This window comes from Saccostrea cucullata, unplaced genomic scaffold (assembly GCF_032062105.1).
Source record: "Saccostrea cucullata isolate Sc308-1 unplaced genomic scaffold, CSIRO_AGI_Scuc_v1 ctg460, whole genome shotgun sequence".
Lineage (NCBI taxonomy): Eukaryota > Metazoa > Mollusca > Bivalvia > Ostreida > Ostreidae > Saccostrea > Saccostrea cuccullata.
The window spans coordinates 215,422-233,099 of NW_026931468.1; the positions used below are offsets into that span (position 1 = coordinate 215,422).

At 34.4% G+C, this 17,678-nt stretch overlaps 3 protein-coding genes across 4 annotated transcripts in view; 2 read left to right on the forward strand and 1 right to left on the reverse strand.

Moving 5' to 3' along the window:
* Positions 1–2,023, forward strand: part of LOC134232674 (MAM and LDL-receptor class A domain-containing protein 2-like) — an 81,224-nt gene extending 79,201 nt beyond the window's left edge. The window contains 5 exon segments of the mRNA XM_062714659.1: positions 28–225; positions 400–662; positions 1,118–1,286; positions 1,585–1,682; positions 1,799–2,023. Of these exon segments, the coding sequence (XP_062570643.1) occupies positions 28–225; positions 400–662; positions 1,118–1,286; positions 1,585–1,682; positions 1,799–2,023 (953 nt within the window).
* A 129-nt stretch (positions 2,024–2,152) lies between these two features.
* Positions 2,153–8,127, forward strand: LOC134232675 (MAM and LDL-receptor class A domain-containing protein 1-like; the record flags this gene model as incomplete). Its single annotated transcript, XM_062714660.1, has 16 exons — positions 2,153–2,249; positions 2,827–2,979; positions 3,322–3,468; positions 3,763–4,107; positions 4,207–4,332; positions 4,602–4,742; positions 4,900–5,045; positions 5,223–5,427; positions 5,581–5,937; positions 6,063–6,185; positions 6,288–6,357; positions 6,520–6,611; positions 6,971–7,067; positions 7,295–7,361; positions 7,515–7,553; positions 7,920–8,127. Coding segments are annotated over 16 exons (2,265 nt in total), but the record flags the coding sequence as incomplete, so codon positions are not given.
* Positions 8,128–11,602: 3,475 nt separating this feature from the next.
* Positions 11,603–17,678, reverse strand: part of LOC134232681 (tyrosine-protein kinase JAK2-like) — a 37,797-nt gene continuing 31,721 nt past the window's right edge. For both annotated transcript variants that reach the window (XM_062714668.1, XM_062714667.1), the window contains exons 17-25: positions 17,207–17,379; positions 16,070–16,339; positions 15,907–15,968; positions 14,932–15,149; positions 14,415–14,601; positions 13,826–13,950; positions 13,352–13,524; positions 12,969–13,250; positions 11,603–12,213 (exon numbers count right to left, since the gene is read on the reverse strand). In XM_062714668.1, coding sequence (XP_062570652.1) covers positions 12,177–12,213; positions 12,969–13,250; positions 13,352–13,524; positions 13,826–13,950; positions 14,415–14,601; positions 14,932–15,149; positions 15,907–15,968; positions 16,070–16,339; positions 17,207–17,379 — 1,527 coding nt within the window. In that variant the 3' untranslated portion in view covers positions 11,603–12,176. The remainder of the gene's footprint in view (positions 12,214–12,968; positions 13,251–13,351; positions 13,525–13,825; positions 13,951–14,414; positions 14,602–14,931; positions 15,150–15,906; positions 15,969–16,069; positions 16,340–17,206; positions 17,380–17,678) is intronic.

Sequence of the window (17,678 nt, forward strand, 5' to 3'; positions counted from 1 at the left end):
TGTAGTATATTATTTTGTTGTTTTCAGGAGGAGGTTGGTATGTGTGGGCTGACAGCTCCCCTGGTTCCTTCAGAGATACCACTGAGTTGTACACACCCATGATAGGACAGACCGGTCCTCAATGTAAACTAGTTCTGTATTACTGGATGCAAGGCCACGCCAGACACTCCATGGAAATTTATGTCAAGATCAACAACAAAACAGAGCATCTCTGGGCAGGAGAAGGTGAGAAAACATGACATTTTCTTAACACCATTTGTATTTGAACATACAAAATTGATAAAAAAGTTGGAACATTTTTGAGAATCATACAGTTTGCCAAAATTAATTATTGTGTGTGCATGTGTGAGTGAAGGTGATTAATATGATTGTTAATTTGAGTTCATTCATATCTCGCAGATGACCATGGCAAAGAATGGCAACATTTGGAAGTGTTCATTGGACCACGACAGAACTTTAATTTAGTCATTCAAGCGCGACGAGGTAGATCTTACATTGGGGACCTCTCGGTTGACAGCATTAACTTCCTCAACTGTCAGCCGCCTGTGGCTCTCCCCCAGGGCTGTCCCGCCAAAACATTCCAGTGTAACAACGGCTACTGCGTCAAACAAAACCTCAAGTGTGACTACTCCAACGACTGTGGAGATAACTCCGATGAAATTGTGAGTACACTTGTACTCTTGTCATTCATAAAAATGGCATAATGTAAACCAACTTTTATTCATGTCATCTTTTATTCTTGATTCATCGATTTAAAATCAATCCGCCACAATCAATTTTCGTGACTGAGGAAACATTCTCTACAAATACTAAGCAAAATGATTGGTTCACTGCCATTAATATTCGTGATATGAAGTAGATTATGAAACTCTCGAATATTACTCACACATGAATAAAAGTTGGTTAACAGTATTCTACATGACCATATACAATCCATTATTTCACAAAAAGAAGGCCAACACTGAAACCAGATTTTCATTGCTTGTACATGTAAATACTAACATTGAAAAAATTATTTAATATTTATTCATTTGTATTTACAGTACTTTATTCAGATGAATTCGTGACATTTACCTTATGACTAGACTTTTCTTTAAGTAGACCTCTCTGTTTGTAGGCCGTTGAATGTGATCAAACCTATAAGGGTCGGTGTAACTTTGAGCATGGGATCTGTCCTCAGTGGCAGAACGACCCATCTGCCAAGTTTAACTGGCAACTCTCATCAGGTCGTACAGCAAGTGCAGGAACTGGTCCCCTGGGAGACCACACAACAAGATCTCAATCAGGTATATCTCACAAATTTGTGGGACACTATTAAGTGATATGTTTGTCATGTTGTTGAGTTATTTTGGAATACTTTGTAATTTTTGAATTCCTTGAGGTTAATTTTGGTGGATAACCAAAGTTTTACTGGTTCATTGGAATAAAATTTCAAGGGGAAACATTTCTAAACCAACATGTTAATGACTTGAGAAGTTAACAATGTTATGATTCTTGAGGACTGAAGTTTTATTTTAACTGTGACCTGTGAAATCCATGAACATTTTGTGAATACAAATACATGTATTGCATTTCAAATTTCAGGAACATATCTCTACATTGAAAGTTCAAGCCCAAGAAAACCAGGTGATACAGCTCGACTGAACTCAGCCACCATCAAGGCAGCATCTCGAGACTGCACAGTAAGTTACTTGTACACAAAACATTAGCAGGAAATGTATTTAATGGACCATATTTAACCATCCATGCAGTGTTACTATGTCCGAGTTAAAACTAACACTTTTTTTTTAAACTGTAGCTGAGATTATACTTCCACATGTTTGGAGCCAACATGGGAACGTTCAACATCAAGAAGCGATACAGCTTTGTCACAGAAGATCTGGAAATGCTCTACTCCTGGAGTGGTAACCGTGGAGATTTCTGGTATCGATTTGAACAAAACCTGACGACCAGTGATCCAAGAGACAGTGTAAATCACTTTTTATTCCGTGTAATTAGAGACTTTCGCGATTCTCGCGTATAATAATATTCCTTAAGAATATATAGCATAACCACAATTCGTGAAAAGCTAATGTAATTTTAAATATTGCAGTAATAAATTGCAAAGAACAAATGAAGTAGATTTAAGCAATTTTCAACTTTTGCATTTTGATTGCAGATTGTACTTGAAGGAATTGTGGGTAATGGTTACTATGGAGACATTGCCATTGATGACATCTCCTTGACCCCAGGTTGCCAGTTTGCAACCAGTGAGTATAAATGTCCTGAGTTGTACTATTTTGTTACAGTATACATGTATGTGCTCTCAATGTTGAATAACCTCCAAGCTGGTTATTAACTAATTAAGGAGAATAAATCTTGTTCAGAGGATAATACTATTTATTACATTTTTACCCGATAAATACTGTAATTTATTCATTGAATAAAAATGATATCCTGTCACAGTGTATATCCTGTCACAGTGTGACGAATATCAGAAGTGCGGGAAAACTCTCGATTTCCATTCCCATAACGAAGTTTGCTGTAAAAAAATCTTCCTTGACCTAACATAAGATAGATGGAAATAAATAAACCATTCTGACAGCGAATAAAACTGTCAAAATGACCAAAAATATGTAGCTAAATCCATGTTTACAGTGTTTTCACTTCAACTCTCAACAGCCCAACTAATCACGAGCCTATGACTGTATTACAAAAAGACAGAGGCAAAGGAAAAATCAAAGATTTTTTTTTAAAATGTGAAAATTCAATGTTTTGTAAGATAATACTATAACCTATATCATTTTACAAAACATTGAATATCCTCTATAACCTATATCATTTTAGCTCAAATCCCAGGAGTCCCCACCCCTGCTCCTACACTCCCTGGAGCGTGTGGGGCCAATAAATTAACCTGTGGTAACGGAAATTGTTACAGCCAGTCACAGAAGTGTAACTTTAGGGATGACTGCGGAGATAATAGCGATGAAGTTAACTGTGGTCAGTATATTTCTTATAAATTTGGGTTAAGTGTACTTTTCACTGCCATAATTTTAACCTTTTATTGTGCAAATTGACCTTTCTTTATGTGCTTTATACAGCATTATTTTCCTCTCCCATATGGTTTTTGCCCAAATCTAATTAAAAAATGGAACTCTGTTGAGTTTGCCTCTTTAAAAGAAAATAATACACAAAAATTCCCAGTATATTATATCTCTAAATGCTGTGATAACCAATGGGGGAGTTAGAAGAATGTATTATAGAGAGCAGTGTTTGAAAGTTTGTAGCCTAACTTCTGTAAATATCAAAAATAAATTATAAAATTTTGAATTTGATTTCCAGGCACTTCCTGTAAATTTGAGTCTGGTGCTGGACTCTGTGGGTGGCACAACTCCCTCAATGATAACCTGGACTGGAAGCTGTTGTCTGGCCCTACCCCCAGTAAAAACACAGGTCCACAAAATGACCACACCCTAGGAACAGCATCAGGTAATGGAGACTAATGTCATAGATAAATGTACTGTCAAGGACAGTGACGTAGACTAGAAATCAGGAATAGAAATCGTAAATTAAAAAAGTAGCAAGAATATATTTCATGTTTAAATGATTTTAAGACAAAATATTGACTTTGTTTAATTTGTCAATCAAAAAGTTTTTCCTTAAAAATCCTTTTACCACATGATTGTCTTCTTCCTTGTTGAAATTATTTTATGTACCCTTGCACTAAAACTAAGTGTTTAAATCAATATACTCACTCATGAATTAATGCCCTTTGAATTTAAGGCCATTATCTGTATGTGGAGAGCTCTAACCCAGCCCACCCTCAAGACAAAGCCCTACTGGAGAGTGCTGTGTACTACCAATCTGGTCCACTCTGTAACCTCACCTTCTGGTACAACATGAACGGTCAACAGATAGGAACACTCCAGGTCCTCCTCAAGACCAGCATCAGTAACCAGCTACTGACCCTCTGGCAGAAGACCGGGAACCAAGGCCCCGCCTGGAAACAGGCCTCCATCCCTATTCGAAGTCAGAGCCAGTTCGCCATCATCTTTGAGGCCAGGACAGGGTTCGGATACCTGGGCGATATTGCTATAGATGACATCATGTACACTGGCTGTGATACAGGTAACCTGAGGAGGTTTCTACTAGAATACATGACTTTTTTCGTGGAATTGGAATGCTAGTGATTCTAGAATGTTGATTTTAATTTTTTGGTATTATCAGGTCAGAAAACTGCCAGTTGTCTCCCCTCCCAGTTCATGTGCACTGACCAGACAATGTGTATAGACAGGAGATACAGGTGTGATGAGAAGGTGGACTGTAGTGACGGATCCGATGAAGACAACTGTAGTATGTACTCTTAAATTGCTCCCTATGTGTGCAGTGATTATGCAACTTTTCTCTCACAGTAAAATTGAATGTATAGTCAAACCTCCATTTTCTCAAATCCAATGTGACCATGAAAATTACTTTGAGATTTCTGAGGCATTTGGAATATCAAGGTTACAAAGCAAAAAATGCTAGGGACTCCAAACTTGCTTTGACAAATCAATGGTATTGGAGATATGTGTTTGAGGTATCAGAGCTCAACTGAACGTGAGGTAATTTGTCTATTGTAGGACCATTTAATGGTGACTGTAGTTTTGAGACGTCCCTTTCTCAGTGTGAATGGACACAGAGTGATGGAGATGATGGAGACTGGACATTAGCCCAGACCACAATTAACGGTCCAAAGAGGGACCACAGAAATACTGCTACAGGTAACCGGAAAGATGGCCAAAATAGGATAAAACCTAATCAAAAAAGATAAATTTTTTAATAACTTACAATTTCTCAAGTCTGAATGTCCTTTATAGAAAGAAGAAATGCTTCTATATACTTAACTTTCACACTTTATAATTTTATTTTGTATTCCAGGTCACTTCATATTCATGGACAGCTCTAAGCAGAATCCAGGTGACGTAGTTAGAATCCAGACTCCGTTCTTCCCAGCCAGCCATGGAGTATGCTACATGAGGTTCTGGTACTATATGTTTGGATCACCCAGCATGGGACCTCTTAAGGTTTGTAATGCTCATCAGTTGGAAAATCATGAAAAAATGAAAAAAGTTTTTATATACCACAAACGACTTGAAATTATATGAATGATTTATGCATTTTCCCTAGAAATTGCTTCAAAATTTCTTTTATTTAAAACATAATTTTGCCTGGTTATTAATTTTCTGAACTTGTTTATTCAGGTGTTCCTGCAGAACAGGTACGGTAACACTACAGACTTATTCTGGGAGATGTCAGGAAGTCAGGGACAGAAATGGAAGAATGTCAACATCCCGCTAGGAAGTGCCCAGGACTTCTCGGTCATCTTTGAAGCCACCAGAGGAGATCAGGACCACTCAGACATTGCCATTGATGATGTGTCCTTCACCCCAGAATGTGAAACAGGAGGTCAGTAATAATACAGGGGAAAAGGGAGAAAGTTGAAGAATAAAGATATTTCTGACTTTGTCATGCAAAGTGTAATATGATGTGATGCCTTATGCAATCTGGAAGTTGAATAGCCACCATGGTTGATGTCATATCTGAAATTATTTATTTTAGTGCCAGCAGTGAATCCCAGCCATACGGTTTGTTACCAAGGAACATTTTACTGTGCTCCCAAGAAACAGTGCTATCCCAACAGCTGGAAATGTGACGGAGTGGCAGACTGCCCTGATGGATCGGACGAACCAAGCACCTGTCCCGCTACCTCCCCAGCCACGGGGCCCACCCAGCCACCAGTTACAAAGTCACTCGTAACCACGCCGGCACCACCCACTACCACCACCCAGAAGATAAAGAACACGTGTGCTCAGGGCAAGTTCCAGTGTAATGACGGGACCTGTATCCCTCTACTGCTGCTGTGTGATGCTGTGGCAGATTGTCCGGACGGCTCGGATGAAGTCCAAAACAACTGTCGTAAGTTATCTATATAGCTACACCTTTACTGTTAAGGAAAAAATAAGGGTAAGGATTTACAAGTTTGATTATAAATAAATTATTAAAATTTTCAAATTTAAAGAATTTGGTGTTTATGGTTACAGCTATCCAGAAATGTGATGTTGGATTTTACTACTGCAAGCAACAGAGACAATGTATCAATGGAACACGATGTGACAATAACGACGACTGCGGAGATATGACAGATGAAAGTGTTTGTGGGGCTGGTAAGGATTTTAGACTTTATATGATAACTTAGTGACATTTAATGCATATTCAATGTATGCAGCTGTCACAGAGATATAGTAATAATTCACTCCTATTTTCAGCTTGTCCACCCAATTTCTGCCAGAGTGGATCAGTATGTCAAAAGACTGGTGTACAGACATTGTCCTGCAGGTGAGTGACTACTTTCAGTTTTTAGTAATTTATAGTTTTCTTGTTTCATGTAGACAGTAATACGTTATAGCCAAGACCCCAAAATTTTCAATTTCTAAGCATAATGCAAAGTTTCAAAGATAGTAATATTTTTTTTAAGTTTTTATATTTTTTTGGTTACAGCTGTCCTGCTGGTCTGACTGGTATCAGATGTCAGTATCAGAAATCCTCCACACAGAGACACACAGGGAACTCCCCATCCTCATCATCATCTTGTAAGTTCTATGCCATGTATATATCTCTGTGTCTTCTTAAGTACATATACTGGTACATGTATCTGTATATTACTGACATGACTTTGTGATTCTTGTCAATGTACTAATGTTTTGTAATAATCCATTGATCAAACATAAAATAACATATCAAATAATATTCATTTGAAATATGATGTTAGAAAGTTTATAATTTTGAAATGTCATATGTTGTGGGGAATATTCATACAAATTCTTTGAAAGTTTTGATACAGTTGCATTACAAAAACATTCAGAATCCATTTGGTTTTATCCCCTTTTAAGTGTAAATGCAGCATATTTAAGAACACTTTGATATGATTGGTGTTTGACACAATTTTCAGCTGGTTGGAAGGCAGGCGTGGGTGTGACTGTAGGACTGGTCGCTGTTATTGCCATAGTTCTGGGCGGCTACTTCTTATGGAGAAGACAGAGAGCAAGGTATATAATATTCACTTCCAGTTGTTTCTATAGACACTTTCAGACTTTTCCAAAAATGCTTTCAAAGTAAAAATAATGTAGATTCATTCATTCATAAAAATTATTTTGCATATACATGTACCTCTACACAATTTATTTCATATAAATATCATTTACTGCCCTTTGAATTACAATCACTATAGATATTGCTGTGCATACTTAAGTTGATTTTGTATTTCTTTGACCAGGAACCTGAGTGAGAGACTTGGCATTGGTTTGGAAAATCCCAGTTATGATGGCGGAGACATGCATGATGTGAGTTTATACTGATAACAGATTCTGTAATGTCATTGGAGTCTGAACTTCACAGTCACAAAATAATTCTGACAAAATCCCTGTAATTTTGTCAAAAATCAAAATGCATTATGTGTACAATATATTAAAGAAATTTGCTTTTTTTATTCACAGTTCCACATGAACGCCATGGAAGATCCATACCATGGTGTGGTAAGTATTTTTTAAATGATACACAGAGAGATATTGCTTATGCTGAAATGTTCGATGGTAGATGACGTTTATTTCATTGCTGCAGTGATTGCATTTATAAGTATGTAATGGGCCCACCATTAATTTGTTGGTGGGACGTATTTACCAGGAAAATTTTAAGCCATGACTAGAAATTTGATAGGGTTGTCATTCAAAATATTTTTCTTCCATTTATACAAATAAGTAAAGAAACTATATAATAGAGTACATGTATTACTTTCCATCTATTAAGTCATTAAAAATCAGATACACATGTGTAAGAAGACAATTTTCTTTCAGAGTCATTTTTATCATTTAAAAAAAAATATGCACTTTCTTTTGTTGCAGAGAATGACTTCAGACGCCACTTCAATAGAGAATCCACTTTACCAGGATGTGACAGCTTAACCCCCTACATAAGATCATAACTCCTCATAAACAACGACAGTAAACAAAATGCTCAAACAATGACAATAAACAAAATACTCAAACTGTGAATACTCAAGAACTTGTTATAACATTGTTTTTCTCTATTTTTTTTCCTTATTTGTTAAGAATATCTGTTAAAATTGAATAAAAATTAAAATTAGATATTTGTTGTAGTGCTTTTAATTCCATGAGTAACAGAATGAAACGGGGAACAGAATTTTAATTTGAAGTTCACATTTGAAAGAAACATGGATTTGATGCATTATAATATAAATACATTGTACTCATTCATGGCCTTTGGGTGAAGGGTTCAGGCTAAGTTGGTCATATCGAAAATATTTCAAACATTTTACAAGAACTCCAATGACCTGTTATCATTCTTCTGATAGATATTAAAAAAAAATCTTTTATCTATTCTAAGCCTCTAAGTATCATAAATATTTAGATAAAGCCTTTCAATTTCAAGAGAGGTCATGGGGACATACATTCTGGTTTTAAATACAATTAATCCACAGACCCAAGTGAGTCAACTAACAAAGATTGATGATTCCAATTCTCATTCATCTCAAATATTCAGATATACACTGTAGCCATGAGATACAAAAGTAGGTCACTGTGACCTATTTTTTGGTTGACATAGTCCAAGGACCAAAGGAAATCAGTTACACAATTATTAGATGCAGATCTTTTGCTTGCTGGTCTGAGAAAAAAAGTAAGTATGGACAACTAGAGAGCTACAGTGCCACCCATAGAAAATACTGTATATTGTGCACAAAAAGTTGTGCTGGGTTGTGGATTAATCTACAAATTCTTACTTAATTGTAAAAATGATAGTTTTCAAAAAATTCCTTACTCCTCTATCATATTGTACTCTCATAGTTGATATCTGCACCAGGGGCATTGGATCATATTTACATGTATCTTGCAAACCAATATGGCAGTAGAAATATTCGAAATTTTCAAAGACTTCAATTTCAGGGTCAGGAGGGCTATTAACAAGTTATATAAGGACTATTTTGTTTGTATAAGGACTGTTTTGGAAATGGTAAAATAATATGTTAGGAGCCAGCAGTTAGTAATATTATGAGATGGCAGTTTTAAAAAATGGAGAAATAAATCAAGAAACAGCACAGTCACCTTTCTGAGTGCACTAAATATAAACTTTTCTTCAATGCGAGGCACTGTAGCTCTCCTGTCTGTCAACAAAGTTTTTTGAAGACCTGCAGATCTGCAGCTAACAAAGTTTGATGATTCTAAGTCTCTTTGTATCTTAAATAATGAGCTGCAACTATGACCATATGCTTCAGTGTCCAAGATATGCATCAAAATCAATTTCAGAATAAACACCTGCAAAATTCAGAAAGCAAGTCACTGTGACTAATTTTGAGACAGCAGGACATGAGGTCTTAAGATGCATCAACTGACAATTAAGATTTCTTCATCCTTACAAAGGGCAAAATATCAAAACTTAACAAAACATACACACTATGTTTGAAATAAATTTGATACAAAGCCATTAAATTTGCCCCATCCTTACGCACAAGATTGGTGAAAATCTGCCCTGTGCCATCTCCTACTGAGGCCCCATGCCTTGGCTTTTTGATTTAAAACCTTCAAAGTATGGAAATACTATTCACACTCAAACCCTGGCTATGAAGAATATATGTTTAAAAGATATTACTTACACAATTTTTGGAAAATATAACTTTATTATGAACTTCAAAAATTGAGAAATTTAATTAAAAAGACTTATGCATACAATTACAAAATATAATTATGTCTGAAAAAAATTTAATAACTTTTTTTTTCAACTACATTAAAAACATATGTTTGACATATGAACATATGAATATATCATAGACCCATTTCAAAATTCCCATCAAATGTAAAAAAAAAAATTGACTGTTAAAATGAAAAACATGTTGATGAATGTACATTAAACATAGGCGTCGGAAAATATATATACTTTAGACATTGAACATATGAACTTTCCACAAAAATTAAAATTGGTAAAATTTAATTAAAAAGACTTATGCATACGTGTTTGGGAAATAGACATTACAGGTTTTTATGGAGGTACAAAAAAAAATCACGCCCCCCCAGAAAAAATGTTAAATGTAGCTTTTTTGTCATGTATTAATGACACAGTGGCAAATTTAAATAAAATGGTGGATTAATGTTGTAATTTTCAAATGTTGAACATATGTTCCAAGACATTTGTTACCTCCCCTATATGTATTTAAAATATACAATGTACGATAGACCGTTATATCATTTCAAAATTCCCATAAAATGTAAAAAAAAAATTGACGATGTTAAAATGAAAAATCATGTCTTTCCTATATGCTATTACAATGAATGTACATTAAATGATATAACGCAACAAAAAGCATGATAAATGTGTTAATGTTGGCAATAAATAGACATATCAATAAGTTCTATAGTTATTTGAATGATTTTTACAAACCAAAATGTGATAAAAAATTTAAATAAAAAAAATTAATTTTGATAATCAAAACCATGACCCATGCACGCGTTTTGATTGATGAAACATCAGCTTGTCTTACAAATTCAGGTTCTTATCTGCTGATTTGAATTTAAAGTAAAGAGTGATAATTATATTTAAAAAAAATCCACTAGTGTGACAGCTGCAAATTTCCAAATAAAATATATATTGAAAATTTATTCTCTGCTTGAATTCACATTTATTAACACCGTGAATATAGCGAATATTAACATGAGTTATTTTGATAGTATGATATTGATTTACATAAATTTATTTCAATTTCTCTAGATTTCACATGCAAATCAATCATACAACCATGGACTAGAAGAATAATATCAATTGATTCATGTACAAAAGACACAATTAAATGAAAGTGTGTCAAGTTGACAAAGATCACTGAAAAGAAAACTCTAGGAAGAAAAAAATAAACATATAAAAAATGCCAATCACTTTTTTATCTTGTCCACACATCTTCTTCTTCTTCAGAAAATTCTCTGTTTCAAAAGAATGATGGAAACATGTTAACTTCATATTTATATGTACATGTATATTGCATTTTGCTTCTTTCATCTGTATAAAAAATACAGCAAATTTTCAGACACACATAAGATTAAGTGAGTTGGGTCTCTGGCATTTTATCTAACAATACACAAATCCATTTTGTATGGATATAAAATTAAAGCTTCATACATCCACCTTAATAACAGCTAAGTTAACTTCTGTCTCCAACAGTCCGTGGAAAACATGGCATGTCCAGTAAATTAAACAAACTGGTATTACAGAGATAAATTTATCAAATGTCATTGAGCAATCAAAATGACAATAACAAATGCCAACAAAACACAAAACAAAAGTGAAAAGACTGCCATTTTTATCACAAATATGAAATCTTTATCATCTGAAGTTTAATCAGATAATTTTTTTTAGGGCCAGAGGGTGGGGTTTTATTTTGTATCAGAATTCAAATTCATTCATGAGTAGAATATGACCCCCAAAAAATATTGTGTCAAAAACAAGTACCGGTACATGTAACAACAAAAGATAAATCTCTATAAAACAAAACAAAAACCATCAATATCTCTTAATTTTCTTCATATAATTTTAACAGAATACAGTACTGTATGTACAACAAAACATAAATGCATACATTTAATGTACCATGCAAAGACTACCAAAAAACTTTCAATAAAATAATTCTTCATTTATATTGAAAAATAATGCTTGTAAATTATTGAAATTGACAACTTTACACTGTATGTCTGACACATGGCGCATGAATATTTTATTATCTATAATACAACATCTATATAAAAATCCACAGTACATGAACAGATTTTTGCATCCCCTTATTTTTGCCTTATAGGTGTTTGGTATTTATAACCAAAGCAACATTTTCAATAATTTAGGCTAATGTTTTATATATAATCTTAAAGAAAATACATTACATGTGTGAGATTTTGCAAGAACTCTATATCATGTGTGATTATGTGAAAATAAAGCTCTTGATTTTTGACCTATTTAAATTGTCTCCTTTTCTTCTATAAAAATATAAACACATTGTATTTACAATACATATTGCACCACATGATTTTGGAAGTGTCACTTGGTCCCTAACATAGATATCTGTACAGACTTCAGTTTCAGTTCAACTTCAGTGCGACTGTTTTTTTTTACTCCATGTTGTTTCCAAGAATTTCCTGTAACTTTCTGAAAAATAAAAATTGAGAGAATTTTAGAATTCTTACCAGGTATATAAGAATATTTTTAACATTATTTTCCATTTTTAAGCTATTAAGCTTTTGAAATATAATTATAACGTGTTGCAACATATAACATTTTACTTTGAGTGATTATATTTGATGAAGACAAGAACTATAATGTAAAAAAATGTAAAATATTCTTGATCATATGATTAAACAGTTATTATATAATAATAATAAATTCTTTTATTTAGACAGGTTAGCACAATTAGTACATATTACTAGTTTACATTGTGGTCCTATATAAAACATATTTACAGACAGATAAAAAAAATTAAAGTAGAAAATAGAGTAAAAAAGAATATATACATAACATATTATATCAGACATATTTGTACATACTAGTAAATAAACTACTAGTATTAAAAAAAAATCATTGTGCCATAAGACAAAATTCATTTAAGAACAATTTCTTCACCTGTTTAAATTACATCTTTGCAAATATGCTGATTTAAAAGAAGCCAAAGAATTACAATTTCAAACATAGTCAGGCAACTGACTTTTGAATTCAATCTAATGTACTCATGACTATATGGATCTGCTCAAGTATTAGTTAACCTCTCAGCCTTCAGCCCTTGGTCAACCAATACTTGACCAGGCCCCTAAAATCAGGAGTAGACCTCATCAAAAGTAAGATAAAAATATCTCTTGATCCTTTCAAAAATGGAGACAAGCAAACTTAATACAAGTAACTATACTTACAAACACTGAACAAAGATCTGTGAGAATGGTGGTCGTTTGACTGGTTCCCACTCCCAGCACTTCATCATCAGTCCATACACCTCCTCGTGACACCCCGGGGGTTTCTGGAGCCGCCCCCCTATCTGTAAGTAGTGGTAGGATAATTTGCGTAACTCCTCCTTGTTTACTTTACAGAGTTGCGGGATCTCTCCCTGGCTGAAGCACTCCCACAACACAACCCCAAAACTCCACACGTCCGTCTTAGAGGAATACTTAGTCCTATCTATCACTTCTGGGGCACACCTTCATAAAACAAGGAAAATTATGTGCCTATATTCTAGTACGAATTGAAAAAAAAAAATCAATACCATGTTATAAGATTTATAAAACATCAGAGTACCAACCATTGCAGAGGTATGGCGTTTTGTCCTTTTCTGGTGTAATAGTCCTTGTCTGAAGTCATGAGTTTGGAGAGTCCAAAATCAGCGATCTTAGCCATATAGTCCTTGGTCAGAAGAATGTTTCTTGCAGCTAAGTCACAATGAAACACCTTGACATCAGTAAGATACTCCATGCCCTAAAAAATACCAGATTCAGGTAAACTTTCAATTGCAGAAGAAAAATCTATATAGTTAATGAAATAATATTTAATTTAACAAGGATCATTGTCAGAGAAGAAAAAATTCAGCTCTCTGATGAGACTGCAACTCTACTAGTTTCATGATTATCCTAGTGATATCTATTGCTATGGCAATCAGTCTGAAGTCTGAAGTCGTAGTGATATCTCTTGCTATGGAGATCAGACTGGTACATGACACTTACCCTAGTGATATCTATTGCTATGGCGATCAGTCTAGAGTCTGGTACAGGACACTTACCCTAGTGATATCTATTGCTATGGCGATCAGTCTGGAGTCTGGTACAGGAGTCTTTTTCCTGCGGTTCTCCTCAAGATAACTTCTCAATGATCCATTCTCTATATACTCCATGATCATCATTAACTCTGTTCAAATTCATAACAAAATTGTTCATGTTTAATGTTTATGCACAATAAACGTTTAATGTTAAAAGCTATTTTAATATACATTTTGAAGGTTGACTCATAACTCTGTTCAAAAAAAAAAAAAAAAAATTCTTAATATATTACTGTTACGGTCTTGACCTTTTTTAAATTATCGAAATACATTGACTGTGACCTTTGAATTAACATCCTTCACCGAGTACTCTCTCTGGTTAAATTGTAAGCAAAACTGGTCCACAATTAAAATATATGTGAGAATAAAATTTCCATGAGCAGACACACTTGCCTTATTATGCAAAAATAAATATCTCACCAATTAAAAGTGACTACCAGTTCACTCTACCTCTTCATAATGTAAACATGTATATTCATGAAACAGCAACAACTTAATTTTAATGTTGGAGTTCCACTATATTAAGTTTCACAAAACACTAATTAAATTTTACCTGGTTTTTTGGTGAAGCCATAGAATTTGACAATATGAGGATGATCCAATGTTCCCAACACGTCTACCTCCTTTACCATGTCTCTCTCTATGGTCGCAGAAACCGCAGCTTTAAACACCTTGGCAGCCACCATTATGTTTTCCCTGCCTTTTTTGTAAGTGCCCCTTTTGACAAATCCAAAATGCCCCTGAATGAAGAGGAAATAACTTTTAGTAAAATGTGGAAAGATCACTTAATGTCTAAGGACTTAGTTGGGACCAAAAATGACCTTTTTACGCAAGAACTTGATATTGTTAAATTGTCCTTAGATGTCAAATTGCAAAACAATAGTTAAGAGATGGAGGGTTGATTTCGAGATTTTAAAGGATTTCTGCACAATAAAAAATAATATTTTTTGCGTGCTTCTCATGAAATTAAGGAATTATTAATTCCACGCAAGAACTTTAGATTCTACAGTAAAATTATGAATGTACTGTATCCATGTAAAGAGTATAATTACATAATGATCTTTTTATACCTTTCCTATGACTTCATCTTCCAGTTTAATGTTGTTTGTGTTGATCATGTATTTGATGTCCTCTGATGGCAGATACGCTGGGCGGGACGGATTCACGGGGATAGTTTGTCCGTCTGTCTGTTTGGAGTCAGAGAGATGTGGGGGAGGGTCGGGATCCGTGGGGTCAGGCTCAGGGGATGTGGGTTCTATTGGAACTGTTGGAACTGGGGGGAGGGGTTCTGAAACAGAAACCATGGTGGAATCAAGTTTATTTACTATATCTACAGTCTTATCAGTAAATTTACTGTAAATTCCTTCTTTTAAGTGAGAAGCAAATATCGAAAAGTGACTCTTGAAGTCAAATCACAAGAAAATTGCGAGTGGGTGAATAACAAAATATACTTCAAACAGATTTCGGTATTATAAAAATAAAAGTGGATAATTTTATTTCCTGAATGTTGCTTCTCATTAAATACCTGGTACACGAGAATTAATTCCCTTAGTACATTTTAAAATCTACAGTACTTGTTCCTTTGCATGAAACACAAGTTTTTAACAAGCTGGTTAATGAGTAAAAAATTAAAGTTCACATCTAAAAGTTATGGTTTACTATTGTTATACCTTTAAAAATTTGTTCCTATACAAACCTTTACAAAAAAGTCTAATATTTCTAGTGTTTTGCTAAGCGGGCATAAAGAAATTGATGTTTGACCGCTGAGCGAGATGTTGGACCGGTCGATGAGATGTTGGACTGCTAACTTCACAGAATGGGCAGAGCTTAATTTCGTTTTCACTCCTTTTCAACAGTGACGGACCCGATGTTAAATCACGGAAGACAGTTCAAGACACGTGAATAAAAAAAATAAAATGATAGGTATAACAAAACATTTATTGACTATGTTCTTCAGCCTAACAGCCTCAGGCAGACAGTTTGGTTCTTGGGTCCGACAAAATGCATTTTGCCCTCGAACTCAGTCAATAAATGTATAATGTTACCTTGTTGATGAGGGGATCTGTCTGTTTCTTCCTTTGGTTCTGGATAAAGTTCAGTAAATTCCCTGTTTTAAAAAAAATTTAGAGCAAATAGTCATGAGGAATATTTAATACTAATAATGAGAAAAATATACTGTTCTTTGTTTCAGCTGAAGTCCTATCTCACCTGCACATTTCGCAGGCCACGTTAAAATCGGGTCGGTTGTCAGGGTTGAATTCCCAGCATCTCTCCATAAATTTGTACACCACCTCTGGACAGTGGGTGGTTCTTCGGAGGCGTTTTCCATCCATCAGCTTCTGGTATCCTTCTTTGGAGAAATTCTGACACAGAACGGGGACTTTGGCGTGAGTGAAAACCTCCCAGATCACAATACCATAGCTCCAAACATCCCCTTTTGTGGTGAATTTTCTACTTGCTATACTTTCTGGTGAACACCTGAATTTAAAAAAATTAATTCCTTATAATTTCATTTTCCATAATTCATTGTAGACAAAACAGATTACTCCACTTCACGTTAATTTTAAAATGTGCTCAAAAATGGCTTCAAATTGAGCACATTTTAGAATTAACGTCAAGTGGAGTTACAGTAATATGTTTTTGACATACTGTATAGGGGATTAATTTCACGGGTTGTAATTTTCACGTTTTTCTCTCATCTGACACGATCGCAGTTTCTTGAATTCGCGGAATTGGTACATAATAAAAGTTACCTCCCTTGTCTTCTCTAATACACGAGGTAACATTAGTTACGCACAGATAATCAAAACCCATGACCCACGTGTTTTGATTGATGAAACAGGTAGCGCTGGCTATTGCAACAGCTTGTTTAACAAATACGGGTTATTATCTGCTGATCTGAATTTAAGTTAAACTTGATAATTAAATTAATTGAATGACGAGTACTACTCGCAATTACAGGCCGAAATGACCATGTACTTCACGTACATGTATGTAACCCTATTGTTATCTATTCTCAAATTTCCAAATAAAACCTGGAGATTATTGAAAATTTATTCACTGTTTCTTGAATTCACGGATTTATTAACACCGTGAATATAGCTAATATTAACACCGCGAGTTATTTTCCCCCTATACAGTAACACATTGTGATGTAGGTAACTTATGTTAAACAATAAGAAATGATTCTTTTATCCAATCAAATGATGTGTTACAACCAAAATTAAATTATTATACTGTATATGTATTTCCATCAAGTCCAGGAACACTTTCCACAAAATATTTTTTTCTGATTTGAACTATGTCTCATCTTACATAAAAGAATACAATACTCAATCTACTGACCACATCAGTGGAAGCTCTTTGCCTGTAGATCTGGTATAGTAATCTTTATCTTGTTGTAGAATTTTTGCCAGACCAAAGTCGGTGATTTTAGCCACCAAGTTGTTCGTGAGGAGGACATTTCTTCCTGCCAGGTCACAGTGTATCACCCGCTTACTGGCTAAGTAAGCCATTCCCTGAAACACAAACAAATAATGTACCCCAGTATAAACTTTAAGAGAATGTGTGAGATTGATGCTGTTACTGGCTAGGGCTGTGTATTGAGCCAAAAATTTCGATACGATACGATACAATATTTTTTAAAGCGATATGCGATATATTGGATTCTGAAACAAGTCCATCAGAAAAGGCTTCTAAATCATTTTAATGCATACATTTCATAACAATTAAGTGTTTTATTACCCATTTGAAAGTTCTTGTCCCATTGTCTTTAAAAATAACACTTCAATTACAACTTTTGATGACAGTAAAATCA